Source organism: Entelurus aequoreus, linkage group LG09 (genome assembly GCF_033978785.1).
Source record: "Entelurus aequoreus isolate RoL-2023_Sb linkage group LG09, RoL_Eaeq_v1.1, whole genome shotgun sequence".
Lineage (NCBI taxonomy): Eukaryota > Metazoa > Chordata > Actinopteri > Syngnathiformes > Syngnathidae > Entelurus > Entelurus aequoreus.
In genome coordinates this window covers 62585446-62604121 of record NC_084739.1, presented here as the reverse complement: position 1 = coordinate 62604121, position 18676 = coordinate 62585446, and the positions used below count along the sequence as shown (strand labels likewise).

The window sequence follows — 18676 nt, the reverse complement described above, 5'->3', positions numbered from 1 at the left end:
GAGAGAGCAAAGGGGAAAGGAGGACAGCAGATAAACACATCCTGTATTGGATCACAGCTGTCGTCTTTCATGCATCCACTGACCTGTATCTCAAATCATCTTTTTGAAAATGTCTGTGTTGCGGGTAGAGAAGCAATGCTTGAGCTTCTTCTTCTGCTCGTGCTTACATTTTATTTACCAGAGGGTCACTTCCCGGTTGAAATCCTGAACAACCTGGCACTTTAAGTCCCAGTCTTAGGTCCATGTTCTTTGACTTGAGTACGTAAGCGCACTTAAACAAACACAAAGTGCACCTGTAACGTGTCCTGACAATAATATACACAGGGAAGATAGCCCTAGGGTTATAGCAGCTTTGTTCAACTGCTCTGAGAATAACATCATTGAATTGATCAGAGTTGACTTGGAAATCCTTTCTGGAGCAGGTCCCTAAAAACACACTTTTGTCATGTACAAGTCACCTGACAAGCCGTTTGGCAGCGAGTCCTTCAAAACACATTATGCTGTCATTCAACTACTCGTTTGTTCTGTAGGTCCATAAAAACTGTAAGGTAGAAGATCTTTGCCTTGGTTTTTTTTTTGCCTGAGTGTCACAGTGGCGCATACTGGCTAGTAGCGTGACCCCAGGATACAGAAACAGGAGGCGACGTGCAGGTAAATGTCCTTTTATTAGGAACAACCACGGGAGCACAGGCAGAAGTGGATCAGAGGTAAAAACCAGCAAGACGAGGCGTTAACAAACATGCAGGATATGTAACCATACACTATAGCAGGGGTGGGCAATTAATTTTTACCGGGGGCCGCATGAGCAACCCGAGCACTGCTGGAGGGCCACATTGACAATATTTCAATTACATTTTACTCAATATTATTTTTGATATATACTGTAAGATAAATAATAATAATAATAATAATAATAATAATAATAATAATAATAATAATACTTTCATTTAACCTAACTTAACTTTATACCAAAAGCATTGCTTTGGAAATCATTTGTACCCCTTTCAGAGATCACATTTAGTTCCTCTTAAACATCCTCATGTTGCACAATGAAATGTAAGCATAGGATGAAGTGTGCATTCCTGTAACTTTCTTTAGTAACAGCATTCCATGATTAATATCAATAAATTAACATTAATAACAAATGACAGTAAAATAAGCACACGTATGACTGAGGAGTTATAGTGTAACTTTGTGTGGTGTTTGAGTTGTCTGACTTTTTGTGTGGCCATAAACGCACCAGTGGTTTAGTGCTATGCGTGTTGGTGACAGATGACAAGTTGGTTTTGGCCTGGTTTGTACGGCAGAAAATGACTAGTTTTTCGAGATAGAAGTGTTTTACTCATGTTTTTGGTGTGGTTATGGCCGAATATAAACAGTTTTGCTCAATAAAGTGATCAATATAATTCCTGTCCTCGAAGCATCTCGATAGACGTTACAATAATTGAACGGTGTTCAATTGAACGGTGTTGACGAACACCGTTAGGGCCGCTTGTTGTCACTGTCACTCAAAGTTGCATTGCAAAATTACATAGAATAAATATGTTTATTTTGTTTAGAATTCAGATGGGATTTTATTTGGTGCGCGGCATATATTTGCTGTGCGCAGCGGACGCTTGAGCAGTGCGCAATTGTGCAGGCGCGCACCTTAGAGGGAATGTTGCTTGGGAGTCCATGTCTTGTTGAAAACACGCCATTCGTCATCAACTTTTCTCTTTTTAGCGTCTCGGGTGTAAACCGTCCATCACTTGTCGCTGCATGTGCACCTTCACTCGCAGGTTACACACAGACATACGCACATAAATAACACTTTTCAAAATAAAAGCAGCACAGTTGTATTGCGCGCACGACATAGATGTTTTTTCAACTTTATTTTGTAATTTGTGATTGCCGCTGTTCACATTCACTCACAATCACGCACACGCATACGTCCACACGGAAGTAATACAAATAACGCTTTTCAAAACAAAAGCAGCACCGTTGTATTGCACACTCGACATAGATACTTTTTTAAATTTATTTTGTAATTTATGATTGGCCTCACGCGGGCTGGACAGGGACGCACAAAGGGCCGGATGTGGCCCGCGGGCCGCAGAATGCCCAGGTCTGCACTATAGCATGCACCAAGAGCAAACATGCAGTAAACACAAGTAATGAACCGACGCCGTCCTTCTAATGATGCTGGGCATAAGAAGCCTCCTGATTGTCAATCAGGAGGAGGTGAAGGAACCAGCGGTCAGACCAGAGGCCGAGTGGCAGAAACTCGGAAGCAACTCAGGAAGTAGAACATGAAGTTAACCCGAAAACATAGGAAACATAAACATACGTCCAGAACTGTCCATGCTGACGACTGACGGTGCTGGGCATGGGAAGCCTCCTGATTGGCAAACAGGGGGAGAAAAAGGAAGCCTCCTGATTGGCTTGTTGATGCAGTACAGCCTGAGGGATGGAAGGTCACGGGCTTAGCTGCTTACGTGCAGTGATTTCTCCACATTCTCTGAACCCTTTGATGATATTACGGAGCGTAGATGGTGAAATCCCTAAATTCCTTGCAATAGCTGCTTGAGAAAGGTTTTTCTTAAACTGTTCAACAATTTGCTCAGGCATTTGTTGACAAAGTGGTGACCCTCGCCCCATCCTTGTTTGTGAATGACTGAGCATTTCATGGAATCTACTTTTATACCCAATCATGGCACCCACCTGTTCCCAATTAGCCTGCACACCTGTGGGATGTTCCAAATAAGTGTTTGATGAGCATTCCTCAACTTTATCAGTATTTATTGCCACCTTTCCCAACTTCTTTGTCACGTATTGCTGGCATCAAATTCGAAAGTTAATGATTATTTGCAAAAAAAAAAAGTTTATGAGTTTGAACATGAAATATGTTGTCTTTGTAGCATATTCAACTGAATATGGCTTGAAAAGGATTTGCAAATCATTATATTCTGTTTATATTTACATCTAACACCATTTCCCAACTGACATGGAAACGGGGTTTGTAGCTTTGGTCATTATGCTGCTACTTGGAGAGCCAAGTGGTTTTTGAGGCGCTACTTGGTGAAAAAAACCACTGGTTTAGATGATCTTTCATTAGAATTTTTGCAGTAAAAATGTAAAGCGCTTCTGTCAGGTAGAAGATCTCTGACAAATGTTTTACAGATCAAACCAGCCGAGCACTCCTGTCATGTACAAGGTCTGGGCGGGCGGGCGGGGCGTGAATGGGATCTGTCCATGCCAAAAATAGCGGATGGGTATGAAGTATTCTTACAGGTAAAGTTCAAAAACGCGACCTCACGCGGCGCTCAGCAGTGCACCTAGAGCGGCAGCTGGTGCACGTTTAAACCCAAGCAAATCAATAATCAATATCCCAGCTCACGCCGCAGGGGACTTTGACTCCTTTTTGCCGTGGCAAGAAGCACAGCATAACAACATCAGATGCTGAACACTGGACATTGCTGCTTTGCCGCAGGGCAGAATGTACACTCCCTGGCCACAACATTAGGCACACCTGCCCTCACCCACCAGTTCATCTCTCAGTGTGATGAATTTGTGTCAGTGTGGAGCCGGCGAGTGGACACAAAGCCCAAACGGCGGCAAAGTGATGGTTAATAACAACATATTCATTGTAATGACAATTTAATCAGGGGAGCGGCTGAGCACGCCGGGATTAATTCTACCTATCTTGCACAGGTCAACGGATGTGTGCTCTCATTTTCTCAAGAGCCGAGGCGCTGCATTATACACCATGTGTGGATTTGTGCACAGAAAGGAAAGCGTAATTAAAAAATCCCTCAAGTGGAAGAACATCCTCGTGGAGACGATTTGTAACGGGTGCATTGTTGCATTAATAACGTCTTCTTGCATCAGTAACCTTTGTTTCTATATTTTTATTTCCGTACAGACTATTTCAGGACAGGTGACCTATTTAGATATCGATGACTTCCAGTGGAGGAGAGATAATCAGCAGGCAAACTATTATATGATTGGAACAAAGGCTTTTGTTAGAATAATTATGTGTAAGTTATCACACAACTCTTATGCTTAAAGGCCGTTGCTATAGTTATTATCAATTGTGCTGAAGTTGTACTTTTCTATCCGTGCAAAGGGACAACTTGCAATCTTTGATTGCGAGTCGTCTAGTATCAGTGTTTGTGTCCAGACCCGGCATGCTGACTGCCAAGTAGGGTTGGGTATCGAGTATCGATTGGAACCGGGACTAACTTTCCGATTCTCCCGGAATCATTCAAAAGTTTAAATTTCGATTCCCAGTTTCGATACCCAGTCCGCCGACCGGAAAAAAAGAATAAGTCCGCCGACCGGAAGAAGAAGCCGCTAAACACCAACGAAGAAGCGCCCACCGCCGGAAGTGTTAGCATAGCCGAGCCCATGTAGCCGAGCGAGTCAGTCAAGCATGGATAGCGGGCGTCGGCGGTCGAAGTGTGGCTTTATTTTATTTTTAAAAAATGAAATATCGGCGAAATGTAACACGTGCGACAGGACTGTTTCGTGCTTAGGAGGGTGCACGTCGAACATGATGAAGCACCTCCGAGTACAAATAAATGCGTGTCCCGTCTTCGACGCGCTGTGCCGACCGTCCTCCTGTGCCTCTTCCTCTGGCTTCGACGCCCAGCCTGGCACCTCGGTGACTGCATTGCAGTCCGAATCCGGTAAGTAAAACAAAATATATGCAATAAATAATGTGTTTTGCGCCAACGTCGAGGCAGCTAACAAATTAGCCCGCATATTTTTTCATAGACAATTTACAACCTGCTAGCCAGGCTCCGCGATGTGCTCAGCGTACTCCATTCACCGTAGCGGCAATGGGTAAGATGTCGGTGCCACAGACGGAAGAGTGCCACAGAAAGGTCACTGCACACATAGTCAAAAGACTGCATCCCTTTTCAGAGGTGGAATCTCCAACATTTAGGTTAGTTAAGCAATAACGTTAGAGCTAAGCTAATTGATACTAGGCTAAACAGTAACAGCAACATTACATGTTTGTTTATGTTTGCAGGGATATGGTGAAAACTCTCAACCCAAAATACATACCACCTTCCAGGGACTACCTGTCAAACACATTGATCCCGGCATGGTACAAGAAGAATCAGAATCGAGAATCGCCAGGAATTGGAATCGAAACAAAGAATCTGAATCGCAATCGTTCGAATTCAAACGATACCCAACCCTACTGCCACGGGCGAACATCGAGTACCGTGACGCAGACAAAGCAGAGACAGGGCGATATCATGAGTGTCAGCACATTTCCATTTCTGAATAATCCTATATTGTGTCTAACTGGGGCTGCTGAAATGACCCCCCCCCCCCCCCCCCTTCCTTCAGCAGCAGCCTCAGTGATGTAACCAGGGACCTCCCGAATAAATAGAGGAGCACGTGAGCTGTGCCTTAGGGCGTAGGTTGGAACTGGAACTGAGTGTACAGCCCGATACATCTTTCCTCATGAGCCAAATTGAACTCTTGTCTCTGCATGATTCCTTGCTTCTTGTCTGTTTAATAGATGTCATCAGTGTTAGAACCTGACAGCTTTCTCAAGGGACTTGGGGTAAATAGTCAGGCCCTCCAGAATTTACAAACCTTTTTTTTCTGTTTTTTGCACTCTAAAAAAAGTGTGAATTTGCAACACCTTTTTTTATTTATTTATTTTTTTTTAGAAAGTTTGTTGATTTTATGAATTTGTTATCAATGTTTTAGGTGTTCCTTGTAACCTCAACCTCTAAATGCGCAGCACTACCAAAAATGTACATTTTATTACCGGGTCACCAACATTAGAATTCTTAAATAATGGCTGCAATATGAAGAAGGATTTGATCCTCGCCCGCTGAGGCAAACGGTTTCTTTTAGAGCTTCTAGCTCATTCTCCCCTTCACTCATCTACTTTCTATTTCACAAAAAAATGTAATCGTAAAAGCCTCATTCAGGATTTGGGTTCAGTTTAAGTGCTATTGTGGTTTACAAACTATTTCTAGTCTTGCACCCATCACTGCTAATTGAGTCAATTGGTTGGAGAATTTCTCCAAGCTTCAACGCATGCTTCGGCACAAGACTCCACCTGCTGGTCAAATGTATAATTACAAGCAGCGGCTTCTTCATGTGGTGAAATGTTGTGTCTATAATGACTCTTGGAAATGTCAATGAATCACAATAAATGTTTGACAAAATGGTTTTGCAAGGTAGATCAACAAAGTAGAACAAACAGGCCATTTCGCGTCCTAGAGAGCGGGGACAAACATTTTCTATTGGATATCGGGGGTCGCTCTGAAAAAATCACGGTGGACCGGCTGAAAGCGGCCCACTTGGATCTTAGTCAGCCGGTTACCACGGCCATACCCCCGTGCCGGGGTCGTCTGCCCGCTCTACCTAGGCCCGATGATAATGTTTTGCATCCTTCTAAGCAGGACCCCGGTACCTGAGACAGTGCAGATACCCTACTGGTCCCCCCTGCTGACTCCCCGGCGCGGACAGGGGCCCATCCGTACCCCTGTCCATTGGCTTTATCAGTATCACGCTTTATCAGTATCACGCTTTATCAGTATCATGCTTTATCAGTATCACACTTTATCAGTATCATGCTTTATCAGTATCATACTTTATTAGTATGCTTTATCAGTATCATGCTTCATCGGTATCACACTTTATCAGTATCTTACTTTATCAGTATCTTACTTTATCATTAAAATGCTTTATCGGTATCTTACCTTATCTGTATCATGCTTTATCAGTATAATGCTTTATCAGTATCATGCTTTATCAGTATCATACTTTATCAGTATCATGCTTTATCAGTATCAGCTTTATCGGTATCACGTTTTATCAGCATCTTACTTTGTCAGTATCTTACTTTATCAGTAACATGCTTTATCAGTATCATGCTTTATCAGTATCTTACTTCATCAGTATCATGCTTTATCAGTATCTTAATTTATCAGTATCATGCTTTATCAGTAACATGCTTTATCAGTATCTTAATTTATCAGTACCATGCTCCATCAGTAACATACTTTATCAGTATCATGCTTTATCAGTCACATGCTTTATCAGTATCATGCTTTATCAGTAACATGCTTTATCAGTATCATGCTTTATCAGTAACATGCTTTATCAGTATCTTAATTTATCAGCACCATGCTCCATCAGTAACATGCTTCCTCAGTAACTTAAATTATCAGTAACATGCTTTATCAGTAACATGCTCCATCAGTAACATGCTTCCTCAGTATCATACTTTATTAGTATCATACTTCATCAGTAACATGCTTTATCAGTATCATGCTTTATCAGTAACATGCTTCCTCAGTATCATACTTCATCAGTAACATGCTTTATCAGTATCATGCTTTATCAGTAACATGCTTCCTCAGTATCATACTTTATCAGTATCATACTTCATCAGTAACATGCTTTATCAGTATCATGCTTTATCAGTAACATGCTTTATCAGTATCATGCTTCATCGGTATCACACTTTATCAGTATCTTACTTAATCATTAACATGCTTTATCGGTATCTTACCTTATCTGTATCATGCTTTATCAGTATAATGCTTTATCGGTATCATGCTTTATCAGTATCATACTTTATCAGTATCATGCTTTATCAGTATCAGCTTTATCGGTATCACGCTTTATCAGCATTTTACTTTGTCAGTATCTTACTTTATCAGTAACATGCTTTATCAGTATCATGCTTTATCAGTATCTTACTTCATCAGTATCATGCTTTATCAGTATCTTAATTTATCAGTATCATGCTTTATCAGTAACATGCTTTATCAGTATCTTAATTTATCAGTACCATGCTCCATCAGTAACATACTTTATCAGTATCATGCTTTATCAGTAACATGCTTTATCAGTATCATGCTTTATCAGTAACATGCTTCATCAGTAACATGCTTTATCAGTAACATGCTTTATCAGTATCATACTTTATTAGTATCATACTTCATCAGTAACATGCTTTATCAGTATCATGCTTTATCAGTAACATGCTTCCTCAGTATCATACTTTATCAGTATCATACTTCATCAGTAACATGCTTTATCAGTATCATGCTTTATCAGTAACATGCTTTATCATTATAATGCTTTATTATTACCATGCTTCATCAGTATCATGCTTTATCAGTATCATACTTCATCAGCATCATACTTCATCAGTACCATGCTTCATCAGTAACATGCTTCATCAGTATCATGCTTTATCAGTATCATGCTTTATCAGTAACATGCTTTATCAGTATCATGCTTTATCAGTATCATGCTTTATCAGTAACATGCTTCATCAGTATCATGCTGCATCAGAAAAGAGGCAACAGTGTATCCATCATTAATGTTGTTGATCAACAGACTTGACCGTCTATCAGAGAGCAGTCGTGATGGGACCAAATGTGGCGAGGCTTGGAGGCGTGTCTGGGGGCGTGTCTGGAGTAATGCAGGGGGCGTGTCTGGAGTAATGCAGGGGGCGTGTGTGGAGTAAGGCAGGGGGCGTGTGTGGAGTAATGCAGGGGGCGTGTCTGGAGTAATGCAGGGGGCGTGTGTGGAGTAATGCAGGGGGCGTGTCTGGAGTAATGCAGGGGGCGTGTCTGGAGTAATGCAGGGGGCGTGTGTGGAGTACTGCAGGGGGCGTGTCTGGAGTAATGCAGGGGGCGTGTCTGGAGTAATACAGGGGGCGTGTCTGGAGTAATACAGGGGGCGTGTCTGGAGTAATGCAGGGGCCGTGTCTGGAGTAATGCAGGGGGCGTGTGTGGAGTAATGCAGGGGGCGTGTGTGGAGTAATGCAGGGGCCGTGTCTGGAGTAATGCAGGGGGCGTGTGTGGAGTAATGCAGGGGGCGTGTCTGGATTAAGGCAGGGGACGTGTGTGGAGTAATGCAGGGGGCGTGTCTGGAGTAATGCAGGGGGCGTGTCTGGAGTAATACAGGGGGCGTGTCTGGAGTAATGCAGGGGGCGTGTGTGGAGTAATGCAGGGGGCGTGTGTGGAGTAATGCAGGGGGCGTGTGTGGAGTAAGGCAGGGGGTGTGTCTGTAGTAATGCAGGGGGCGTGTCTGGAGTAATGCAGGGGGCGTTTCTTGCTTCATTTAGGGGAGGAGCTTTAACTGATGACGTGTGAAGCCTCGTTGCCAAGTTGTACTCACATAAAGTCAGTTTGCAATATAGATAAATAAAAATAGTTGTAAAAATGGCGCTAGAATCAAAGAAAGACAACAAACTGAATCCAAACCACAAACTTGATATCTATTTAAAGAATATTAATTTAGTATTTTGTCTCAGTGCCATCATCAGAACGTTGGTAGTTCAATGGGCCGTGTTTCCACCTTTTATTCCACAAGACATGGGTTCCATTCTTGGCAACGTGTTTATCACTGTAAACATTAAATGTATGAATGTAAAGCATTATGTTGTTGCACTTGTAGCATGAAAGCAAGACAACTTGAAGCATCGTTGACACACAAAAACGTCGTTTATTCTTCAAGAACCAGCAAGAATGAACGCTTACATCACACACACTCAAAAATGGCGAGAACAACAAACCCCCACCTTTGGGAGAATCTCCTGACGGCCACTTAAAGGGGCCGCGCCGAATTACTCGCTCTTAACTGCATAAATGAACGCTAAACAAGAGCAACATTTGTCATGTGCACAATTGAACAGTACAGTGAATGATGATGACTGTCAAGACTTGGACTTTGGAGTTTGTTTTCCCGGAATGCAACGGAAAGTTGGCGCGGGCAAGGCGTGAATGTGACTACATGCTTTATTTAACACTATCAAAAAAGAACAAATGAAAGGCGCGGAGAACAAACTTGACTCTTGAAACAAAACTTGCACAAGGGCAGAAACTATGAACAATAAACAAAAACGTACTTGGCATGGAACGGTGAAACAAGCCGCGTGAACTGAGCATGGAATCGTAAACATGGCATGAAGCAGAGTGATGATGATGATGATGTCGCCAGGCCGACTCGACTGCCTGCCAACTGAAAGCTTAAATAATGGTGACATGATTACGTGTGTCCAAATGAGTCCGGTGCGTGAGTCCAAAAACAGGTGAAACTAATAAGTAGTCATGGAAACAAAACAAGCAAGAGTGCACAACCAGGAACTAAAAAGAGTCCAAAAAATAAACATCACATGGCCAAACAAAAACATGATCAACAGACGTGACAATGACAAAGTCAAGTAGTCAATTATGTCCTTAAATCAACCGCTACACACGTACCCCCAGGATCCGCTACACACGTACCCCCAGGATCCGCTACACACGTCCCCCCAGGATCCGCTACACACGTACCCCCAGGATCCGCTACACACGTCCCCCCAGGATCCGCTACACACGTCCCCCCAGGATCCGCTACACACGTCCCCCCAGAATTCACCATCACAAAGAAGAAAAAAAACGGCGTGATACTGATAAAGCATGTTACTGATAAAGCATGATACTGATAAAGCATGATACTGATAAAGCATGATACTGATAAAGCATGATACTGATAAAGCATGTTACTGATAAAGCATGATACTGAAAAAGCATGTTACTGATAAAGCATGATACTGATAAAGCATGATACTGATAAAGCATGTTACTGATAAAGCATGATACTGATAAAGCATGTTACTGACAAGGCATGATACTGATAAAGCATGATACTGATAAAGCATAATACTGATAAAGCATGATACTGATAAAGCATGTTACTGATAAAGCATGTTACTGATAAACCATGATACTGATAAAGCGTGATACTGATGAAGCATGTTACTGATAAAGCATGATACTGATAAAGCATGTTACTGATAAAGCATGATACTGATAAAGCGTGATACTGATAAAGCATGTTACTGATAAAGCATGTTACTGATAAAGCATGATACTGATAAGGCATGATACTGATAAAACATGATACTGACAAAACATGATACTGATAAAGCATGTTACTGATAAAGCATGATACTGATAAAGCATGTTACTGACAAGGCATGATACTGATAAAGCATGATACTGATAAAGCATAATACTGATAAAGCATGATACTGATAAAGCATGTTACTGATAAAGCATGTTACTGATAAAGCATGATACTGATAAAGCGTGATACTGATAAAGCATGTTACTGATAAAGCATGTTACTGATTAAGCATGATACTGATAAGGCATGATACTGATAAAGCGAGGTCACACTATTTGAGAAGAACTGCCTCAGAGTGATGCCTTATGTTGCTCACTAGGGGTCACTGTTGCCAATGACTTGAGAGCTTGCTATGATATGTTGTCATGTGGTCATCACCTTACAGTCCTTCACTGGACTTCCGTCCTCATTCCTCAGCATGCACGCCATCTACTGAGTCTAGAAACACACTTTTTTTATTGACTAATGATTATGAAGATCATCTCCTCTTTCTATGAATGCATCATTAGAGGGAGGGAGGGAGAGAGAGAGAGAGAGAGAGAGAGGGCTGCAAATTAGCCTTTCTGCGTCCCAAACGGGCTGCGATTCCATTGCTCACACGCTATTGGCTACGGAGCGATGCGCGTCCACGGCGCTGCGAGGGCGCGCACCCGCGTGCTTCACGCAGCATCGCAGCGAGCGAGAGAGAGAGAGAGAGAGAGAGAGAGAGAGAGAGAGAGACAGCGAGAGAGCGAGAGAGAGAGACAGAGAGAGAGAGAGAGAGAGAGAGAGATAGACGGGGGTGCAAAGTGTTCGCCGCCGCCGCCGCAGCCGCCGAATGTCCGCCTCTTGGAGCCGCCGATGAGCCTCTCGTCCGTGTGAGCGTGTGAGCACCTCTCCAGTCTCCAGTCTCCAGTCTCCAGTCTCCAGTCTCCAGTCTCCAGTCTCCAGTCTCCAGTTTCCGAGGCGTCCGGTCCCGATCCACGGATCCCACTAGCCGGGAAGGAGGGAGGGAGGGGGGCACTGCGCGTTTTTTCAGGTGAGCACCCCCCCCCCCCCCCCCCCCAACACACACACACACACACACACACACACACACACACACACACACACACACACACACACACACACACACACACCATCATCATCATCATCATCGTCCTCTTCCTCCTGCCGTCGCCATGGCGCGCGTAGGGGCGTAGTTGGTGGCTGTCCAAGGTGCTGAAGACGCACACAAGGCGGCCTGGTCGCGCTGTCTTTACCGCGCGCTATTTATTTACGTGGCACGCGGCTAATCCACCTAAGCGTGGCGTGCACGCACGCGCGCGCGTGATGATGGAACGGAAACGTGCATCTACGCTACATTTACACCCCCCCCCCCCCCACCACCCCCCTCCTGCGTTGTGGAGGAGCTCCTCCAGGGACGGCGTGTAGTTCTCGGACTGCATCTGCTCGTCTTCAGCCTCCTCGGCTCATCATGCATGGCTCCTAAACCCCACAATAGTCCTCTTCAAAATCTACACGCAGCTTGGCTTACTCGCCACCATCTGATCGCAGACTTCTATCTATTCCACTCGCCACATTACCCAGACATTTAAAGGGGAACCGCACTATTTTTTTTTTTGGGGGGGGGGGATTTTGCTTATCGTTCACAATCATTATGAGAGACAAGAAGACAAAAGTTGTTTTCCCCCCACTTTCTAACATAAAAATCGTCTCGTTCTAAGTGGCTAGGAAAAAATGCGTTGAAATTAGAGATGTCCGATAATATCGGCCGACAAATGCTTTAAAATCTAAAATCGTAAATGATCAATCATTATGAGAGACAAGAAGACAAAAGTTGTTTTCCCCCCACTTTCTAACATAAAAATCGTCTCGTTCTAAGTGGCTAGGAAAAAATGCGTTAAATTAGAGATGTCCGATTAATATCGGCCGACAAATGCTTTAAAATCTAAAATCGTAAATGATCGGTATCAGTTTTCTTAGGGTTGCTGGTTACTGGGGTTCAATCCCCACCTTCTACCATCCTAGTCACGTCCGTTGTGTCCTTGGGCAAGACACTTCACCCTTGCTCCTGATGGGCTGCTGGTTAGCGCCTTGCATGGCAGCTCCCGCCATCAGTGTGTGAATGATTGTGTGATTGTGGAAATAGTGTCAAAGCGCTTTGAGTACCTTGAAGGTAGAAAAGCACTATACAAGTATAACCCATTTATTTATCATTTATTTATTATCGGTATCGGTTTGTTTTTGTGGTTTTTTTGTTTTTTAAAATTAAATCAACATACAAAACACAAGATACACTTACAATTAGTGCACCAACCCAAAAAACCTCCCTCACACTCATTCACACAAAAGGGTTGTTTCTTTCTGTTATTAATATTCTGCTTCCTACATTATATATCAATATATATCAATACAGTCTGCAAGGAATACAGTCCGTAAGCACACATGATTGTGCGTGCTGCTGCTCCACTAATAGTACTAACCTTTAACACTTCATTTTACTCATTTTCATTAATTACTAGTTTCTATGTAACTGTTTTTATATTGTTTTACTTTCTTTTTTATTCAAGAAAATGTTTTTAATTTATTTATCTTATATTATTTTATTAATTTTAAAAAAAAAGGACCTTATCTTCAGCAGACCTGGTTGTCCATGAAATTAGATTGTTTAAAGGGTTCTTAAAAACCAGGTCCAGTCCAGATTATGTGCATGTCGGGCTCAGCAACACACACCTTCATTTATGTACATAAACATTGATTATGTACACTCAACATTTGGGAACTTCAACAACAGATTGCATATAATCTGTAAACAAAATTACATTTTCAAAATAAGCATTTGTATACAGTCCAGACTATGTCCAGGTCTGTATATATCGGTATCGGTTGATATCTAACTAAGACCTCACATGGCGTCCTCTCCGATGAAACCTCCAGAAAAAGTGCTGGTCAAGACCTTGTGGGAGGTGCACAGGTGCAGCCAACATTTGCCTGCAGGTGTAAATGTTAGACGTGTTCCAAGCTAAGGAAGGCCAGGAAAGCCTTTTGGCTCCGTTTGCCAATCTCAAATCTCCCTTCTGTCCACCGCAGGAGCACCTGACACTTCCTGTGGCAGACCCACTCCTGGTGGAGCGTCATGGCGCAGACCAACAGCGGCGGGCAGGGGACCAACGGTGTAGCGGACGAGTCCCCCAATATGATCGTGTACAGAAAGGTAAGGCATCTTCTCTTGCATGCTCTGTGGGCCATGAACACACCTGACACTGTGGGCCATCAACATATACACTATTATACATAATTGGAAGAGTACATAAACAAGTACACTATTATACATAATTGGAAGAGTACATAAACAAGTACACTATTATACATCATTGGAAGAGTACATAAACAAGTACACTATTATACATCATTGGAAGAGTACATCAACCGGCCACATAGTGGTCATCGAGGAAGGTGCATTTAAATTGGGGCTCAAAAATAGGATGTGACAATCTTACAAAGAAAATCAAATATTTTATGTTCTTTAAGGAAGTAAGAACATCCATCGTCTTACTATCAGACATCTGATTATATCACAAAAATAAAAATGCAAGATCAATTGTAGAAATCTTATTTAAAAATAAATAAATAAATGATGCCGCTTCTTTTCTTTTTCATTATTTAAAAAGCACATATGTTTTAATATTATAAATTTTTCATGGATATAGACTATACATTTCTAGTTTTACTGCATATATTAGCTGGGGTTTAAAAATATGATCTGACATTCTCACAAAGCCAGATGAATTGTCAACATCTTAAAAAAAAAAAAAAAAAAAAACAACAATCCAGAAAACTAAATAAATTAATTTCAATTAAATCCCTCTTTTTTTAATTGATCAAAAATCATACACTTTTTTTTTACATTGTAATTTTCTTAATGGAACTAAGACTATGTGTTCTTAGTTTTACTACATATTTAGCTGGGGTTAAATAATATCTGATAATCAAGAAATATAAATGATGTAACATACGTTTCTATCTTTATCATATAAAAGTAAAAATACAAATATCACATTAACAAGCAAATTTCTCACCATTTGTTTAAAAAAAAGATGTTTGTTTCTATGCAGTATTTCACAAAACTGAGTCTTTATGTCATAATTTAATTAAATTTATTATCCTTTATTTAAGCAGGTCAAATCTCATCCAGATTAATTTTTCAAAAGTGACCTGGTCAAGAGGGCAGCAAAACAAAGTTACACAAATACAAACAACAACAAAAACAACAACTGTCACACACCACAGTTAAAAATATAAATGACACACAAAATTAATATGAAAACACGCAATGCATCAAAAAATATAAAATGTTTCTGTAAAAACAATTTAAAAACAACTGCAATGCCCAATAAAACTGGATCCTTCAAAATGGACTAAAATGTCCCCAAAGTGATGAGTTCAGGGTACCTCAGATCTTTCTGCAAGGCGCAGCATGTCTGAAGGATTCAATCTTTTGGTATTAATAATAGCCGTGTAGGTCTGAGCCCAGAACAAACTGTACTTGGCAATATATTAACCTACCAATTATTGCCGATAAACGATATTATTGCCAGTTTTTTTGAGACCAAACCAACCATCGTTTTCATGATAATACATAATAATAATGCATGTAAATCCTTTCAAATGCTATAAACTTGTATTTCTCGTGTATTTTAACGTTGTAATTGGAAGGGAAACCTTGAAATCTCCAAGTTAAATTAAACAAACAATTAATAATACAATACAGTATATTTTGTCAGTTTGCAAAATGTTGCACTTGAAAAAAAAATGACAACCAAAAGCAATAAAATATCTTAAGGAGGGGGCGGGGGCGCTGAAATATACACAACCATAACAAGAAATAAAGTAGCTAAATAAAGTATTGACAAACAAAGTTGTACTTCAATATTGAACATGTAGGCAGAGGTATGGTGTAGTTGTACATGACTTACAACACTACACTTGAAACACATTAACAGTCATTTGCAAAACAAAACGACGTTTGGCAGATTCCAAATGACAACATGACAGCACTTTGACACAATGCTAGTTTTACAACTAGCGTGCATTTAACCACACTTCCTGTGAACACACGCTATTTTGCACTGTTTTGTTTACACTGACCTGGCTTGTTCACCAAACGCAAACTGAGTATCGACTCTCGAGTGGTTGTGTTCCAAGTGGGTGTTGTTGCACATTCAGCAAACATGATAGTTTGTTTACGCTGACCTGGCTTGTTCACCAAACGCAAAGTGATTATCGACTCTCGAGTGGTTGTGTTCCAAGTGGGCTGTCAGGTTCAAACACAGATGACATCTATTAAACAGACAAGAAGCAAGGAATTAAAACAGAGACAGGATTCAATTTAGCTCAGTGAGGGGAGACACCTGGGCTGTACTCTTGTACAGTCTTCCACCCCGCTCTGACGAAAGTATTGCACGTTGGACTTTCCCTGATTACATGGCAACAGCTGTTTCTAAAGGAAGGGGGTCGTAAACAGCCGTTGCCCTCGGTCACAAAACGGTTCAAAGAAAAGATGCCTGGAGCTTGCGTCAGGTCCTGCTTCCTCTCCGCTTTGTAGATCTTGGGTCAAGACAAGATCTTCCTGTGGATTACAATAGATCAAAGAAACCGACACCTTCATGTCGCTTCCCATCGTACACAGTGGAGTTTTACAAGCCATTTGCTTGGTAAGATCAAAGACAGCTTTTGTCCTCTCGCCGGGAACTCTTGGAACCAGAAAGTTTTCTGATAACTTACATACTGTACAATTATTCTGACATGGGTGTTGTTGCACATTCTGCAAACTTGATAGTCTCATCTTGTTCCACTAGTGTGCCGTGGGATACAATCTGGTGTGCCGTGGGAGATTATGTAGTTTCACCTATTTGGGTTAAAAATATTTTTAGCAAAGCAGTAATTATGGTCTGCAAATGATGTGTTGTTGTTGTTGAGTGTCGGTGCTGTCTAGAGCTCGGCAGAGTAACCGTGTAATACTCTTCCATATCAGTAGGTGGCAGCAGGTTTGTTTGTAGATGTCGGGAACATGGTTTGTCGTGATCACAATGTGCAGGTAGAAAGGTATATAATACTTTAAACAAAAATAAACAAAAGCCGAGTGCCGCTAAGGAGCATCAAAGCTTAGGGTGTCAAGGGATGATAAACGGTGCGTCATGGGAGACGCCAGAGGTGGTCGTGATTTTAGGGATGAAGATGAACGAGGTAGCAGCGTAAAGTAAAAAGGGGTATTTATTAATGAAACAAGCAAAAACAAAAGGTTAGAGCAGAAGGGAAGTGCTCTAACTGGCCAGACTATGACAGACATAAAACAAAATGCTGGAACGCAGGAAAAAACACTTACTATGAAACGTGGAGCAGACGGCGTCCACAAAGTAGGAGCATACTAGAGCGCAGCATGACAAAGATTGTCTGTAGTCACCAGGTAACAGCAGCATCAACAAACAATGTCCCCAAAACCAAGGTAGAAAAAGGATCAACTTAAATAGCCTTAACAGGTGAGGGGAAATGCGCTGGGACAAAAGTGAAGCAGCCATGGGAAAAACACCAACAGAACCGGAGGAGCCACCAAAATAAAAGCACAGGACAAAAACAAACACAAAACACCGGAGAATACTAACCAAACCCAACATAAAGGCACGACCTGGTGTAATCAGCCGTGACGTAGGAATGGCTATGGAAAACTAAACTAAAACTGAACTGGCTACAAAGTGAATAAAAAACAGAATGCTGGACAACAGCAAAAACTTACAAGCGACGGCGTCCACAAAGTACATCCGAACTTGACATGACAATCAACAATGTCCACACAAGGAAGGATAGCAACAACTTAAATAGTCTTGCTGGTGTGCCTCCGTATTTTTTCAATGAAAAAAATGTGCCTTGGCTCAAAAAATGTTGGCAAACACTGCGCTACGGTACAAACGAGCGCAGGCGCTACAAGCTAGGAAAAGCGTGAACATGGCCATTTATCCACGCTGAGGAAAACTTTCATTTTCATTTATCGTCAGTTAATTGACTTATCGATGTGTGTGTGTTGACTCATTTTCAGTGGATAGTAAGTCTCTACAAGCTTTACCCTGACTTCTCTAATGTACATCCAGGTTGACCTTTTTACACTACTGCCCCTTGAAAAGACAATTATCAACAATAAATCCAGATAAAAGTATGTATAATGGAGAATCATAGGTGTGCTTTTAATCATAACAGACATAAATATGACAGAATGGCAACACAGTCGTCATACGACATGCAGGCGTGCAGGTGTGCAAGTATGCAGGTGTGCAGGTGTGCAGGTGTGCAGGTGTGCAAGTGTGCAGGTGTGCAGGTGTGCAGGTGTGCAAGTGTGCAAGTGTGCAGGTGTGCAGGTGTGCAGGTGTGCAGGTGTGCAGGTGTGTCTACAGGTGTACTGACTCTTCCTGCAGGGAATGACATCATGGAGCTAACACGCAGCTGGAATGCACTATTTCCTTCACTAATGGAGGAGAGACAGTGATGGAGGGGACCAGCGTATACCAGTGTATACCAGTGTATACCAGTGTATACCAGTGTATACCAGTGTATTTCTGGAACGTGAGATGGGGGAGGGGCACTGCTGACGGTGACACCTTCACCAGCGCTGCATCACATCATTAACGTGTCATGCAACATTTGCATGTTCACACCCCCAAGCCAAGCCATATTGACTTTAAATATACATATATAAAAATATATAAGTATATTTATATAC

General features: G+C 41.8%; 1 protein-coding gene across 1 annotated transcript in view; it reads left to right on the top strand.

The window, feature by feature from the left end:
* The first annotated feature begins 11674 nt into the window (after window positions 1-11674).
* Window positions 11675-18676, top strand: part of rgs7a (regulator of G protein signaling 7a) — a 139442-nt gene continuing 132440 nt past the window's right edge. The window contains exons 1-2 of the mRNA XM_062059115.1: window positions 11675-11941; window positions 13996-14119. Of these exons, the coding sequence (XP_061915099.1) occupies window positions 14042-14119 (78 nt within the window). The 5' untranslated portion in view covers window positions 11675-11941; window positions 13996-14041. The remainder of the gene's footprint in view (window positions 11942-13995; window positions 14120-18676) is intronic.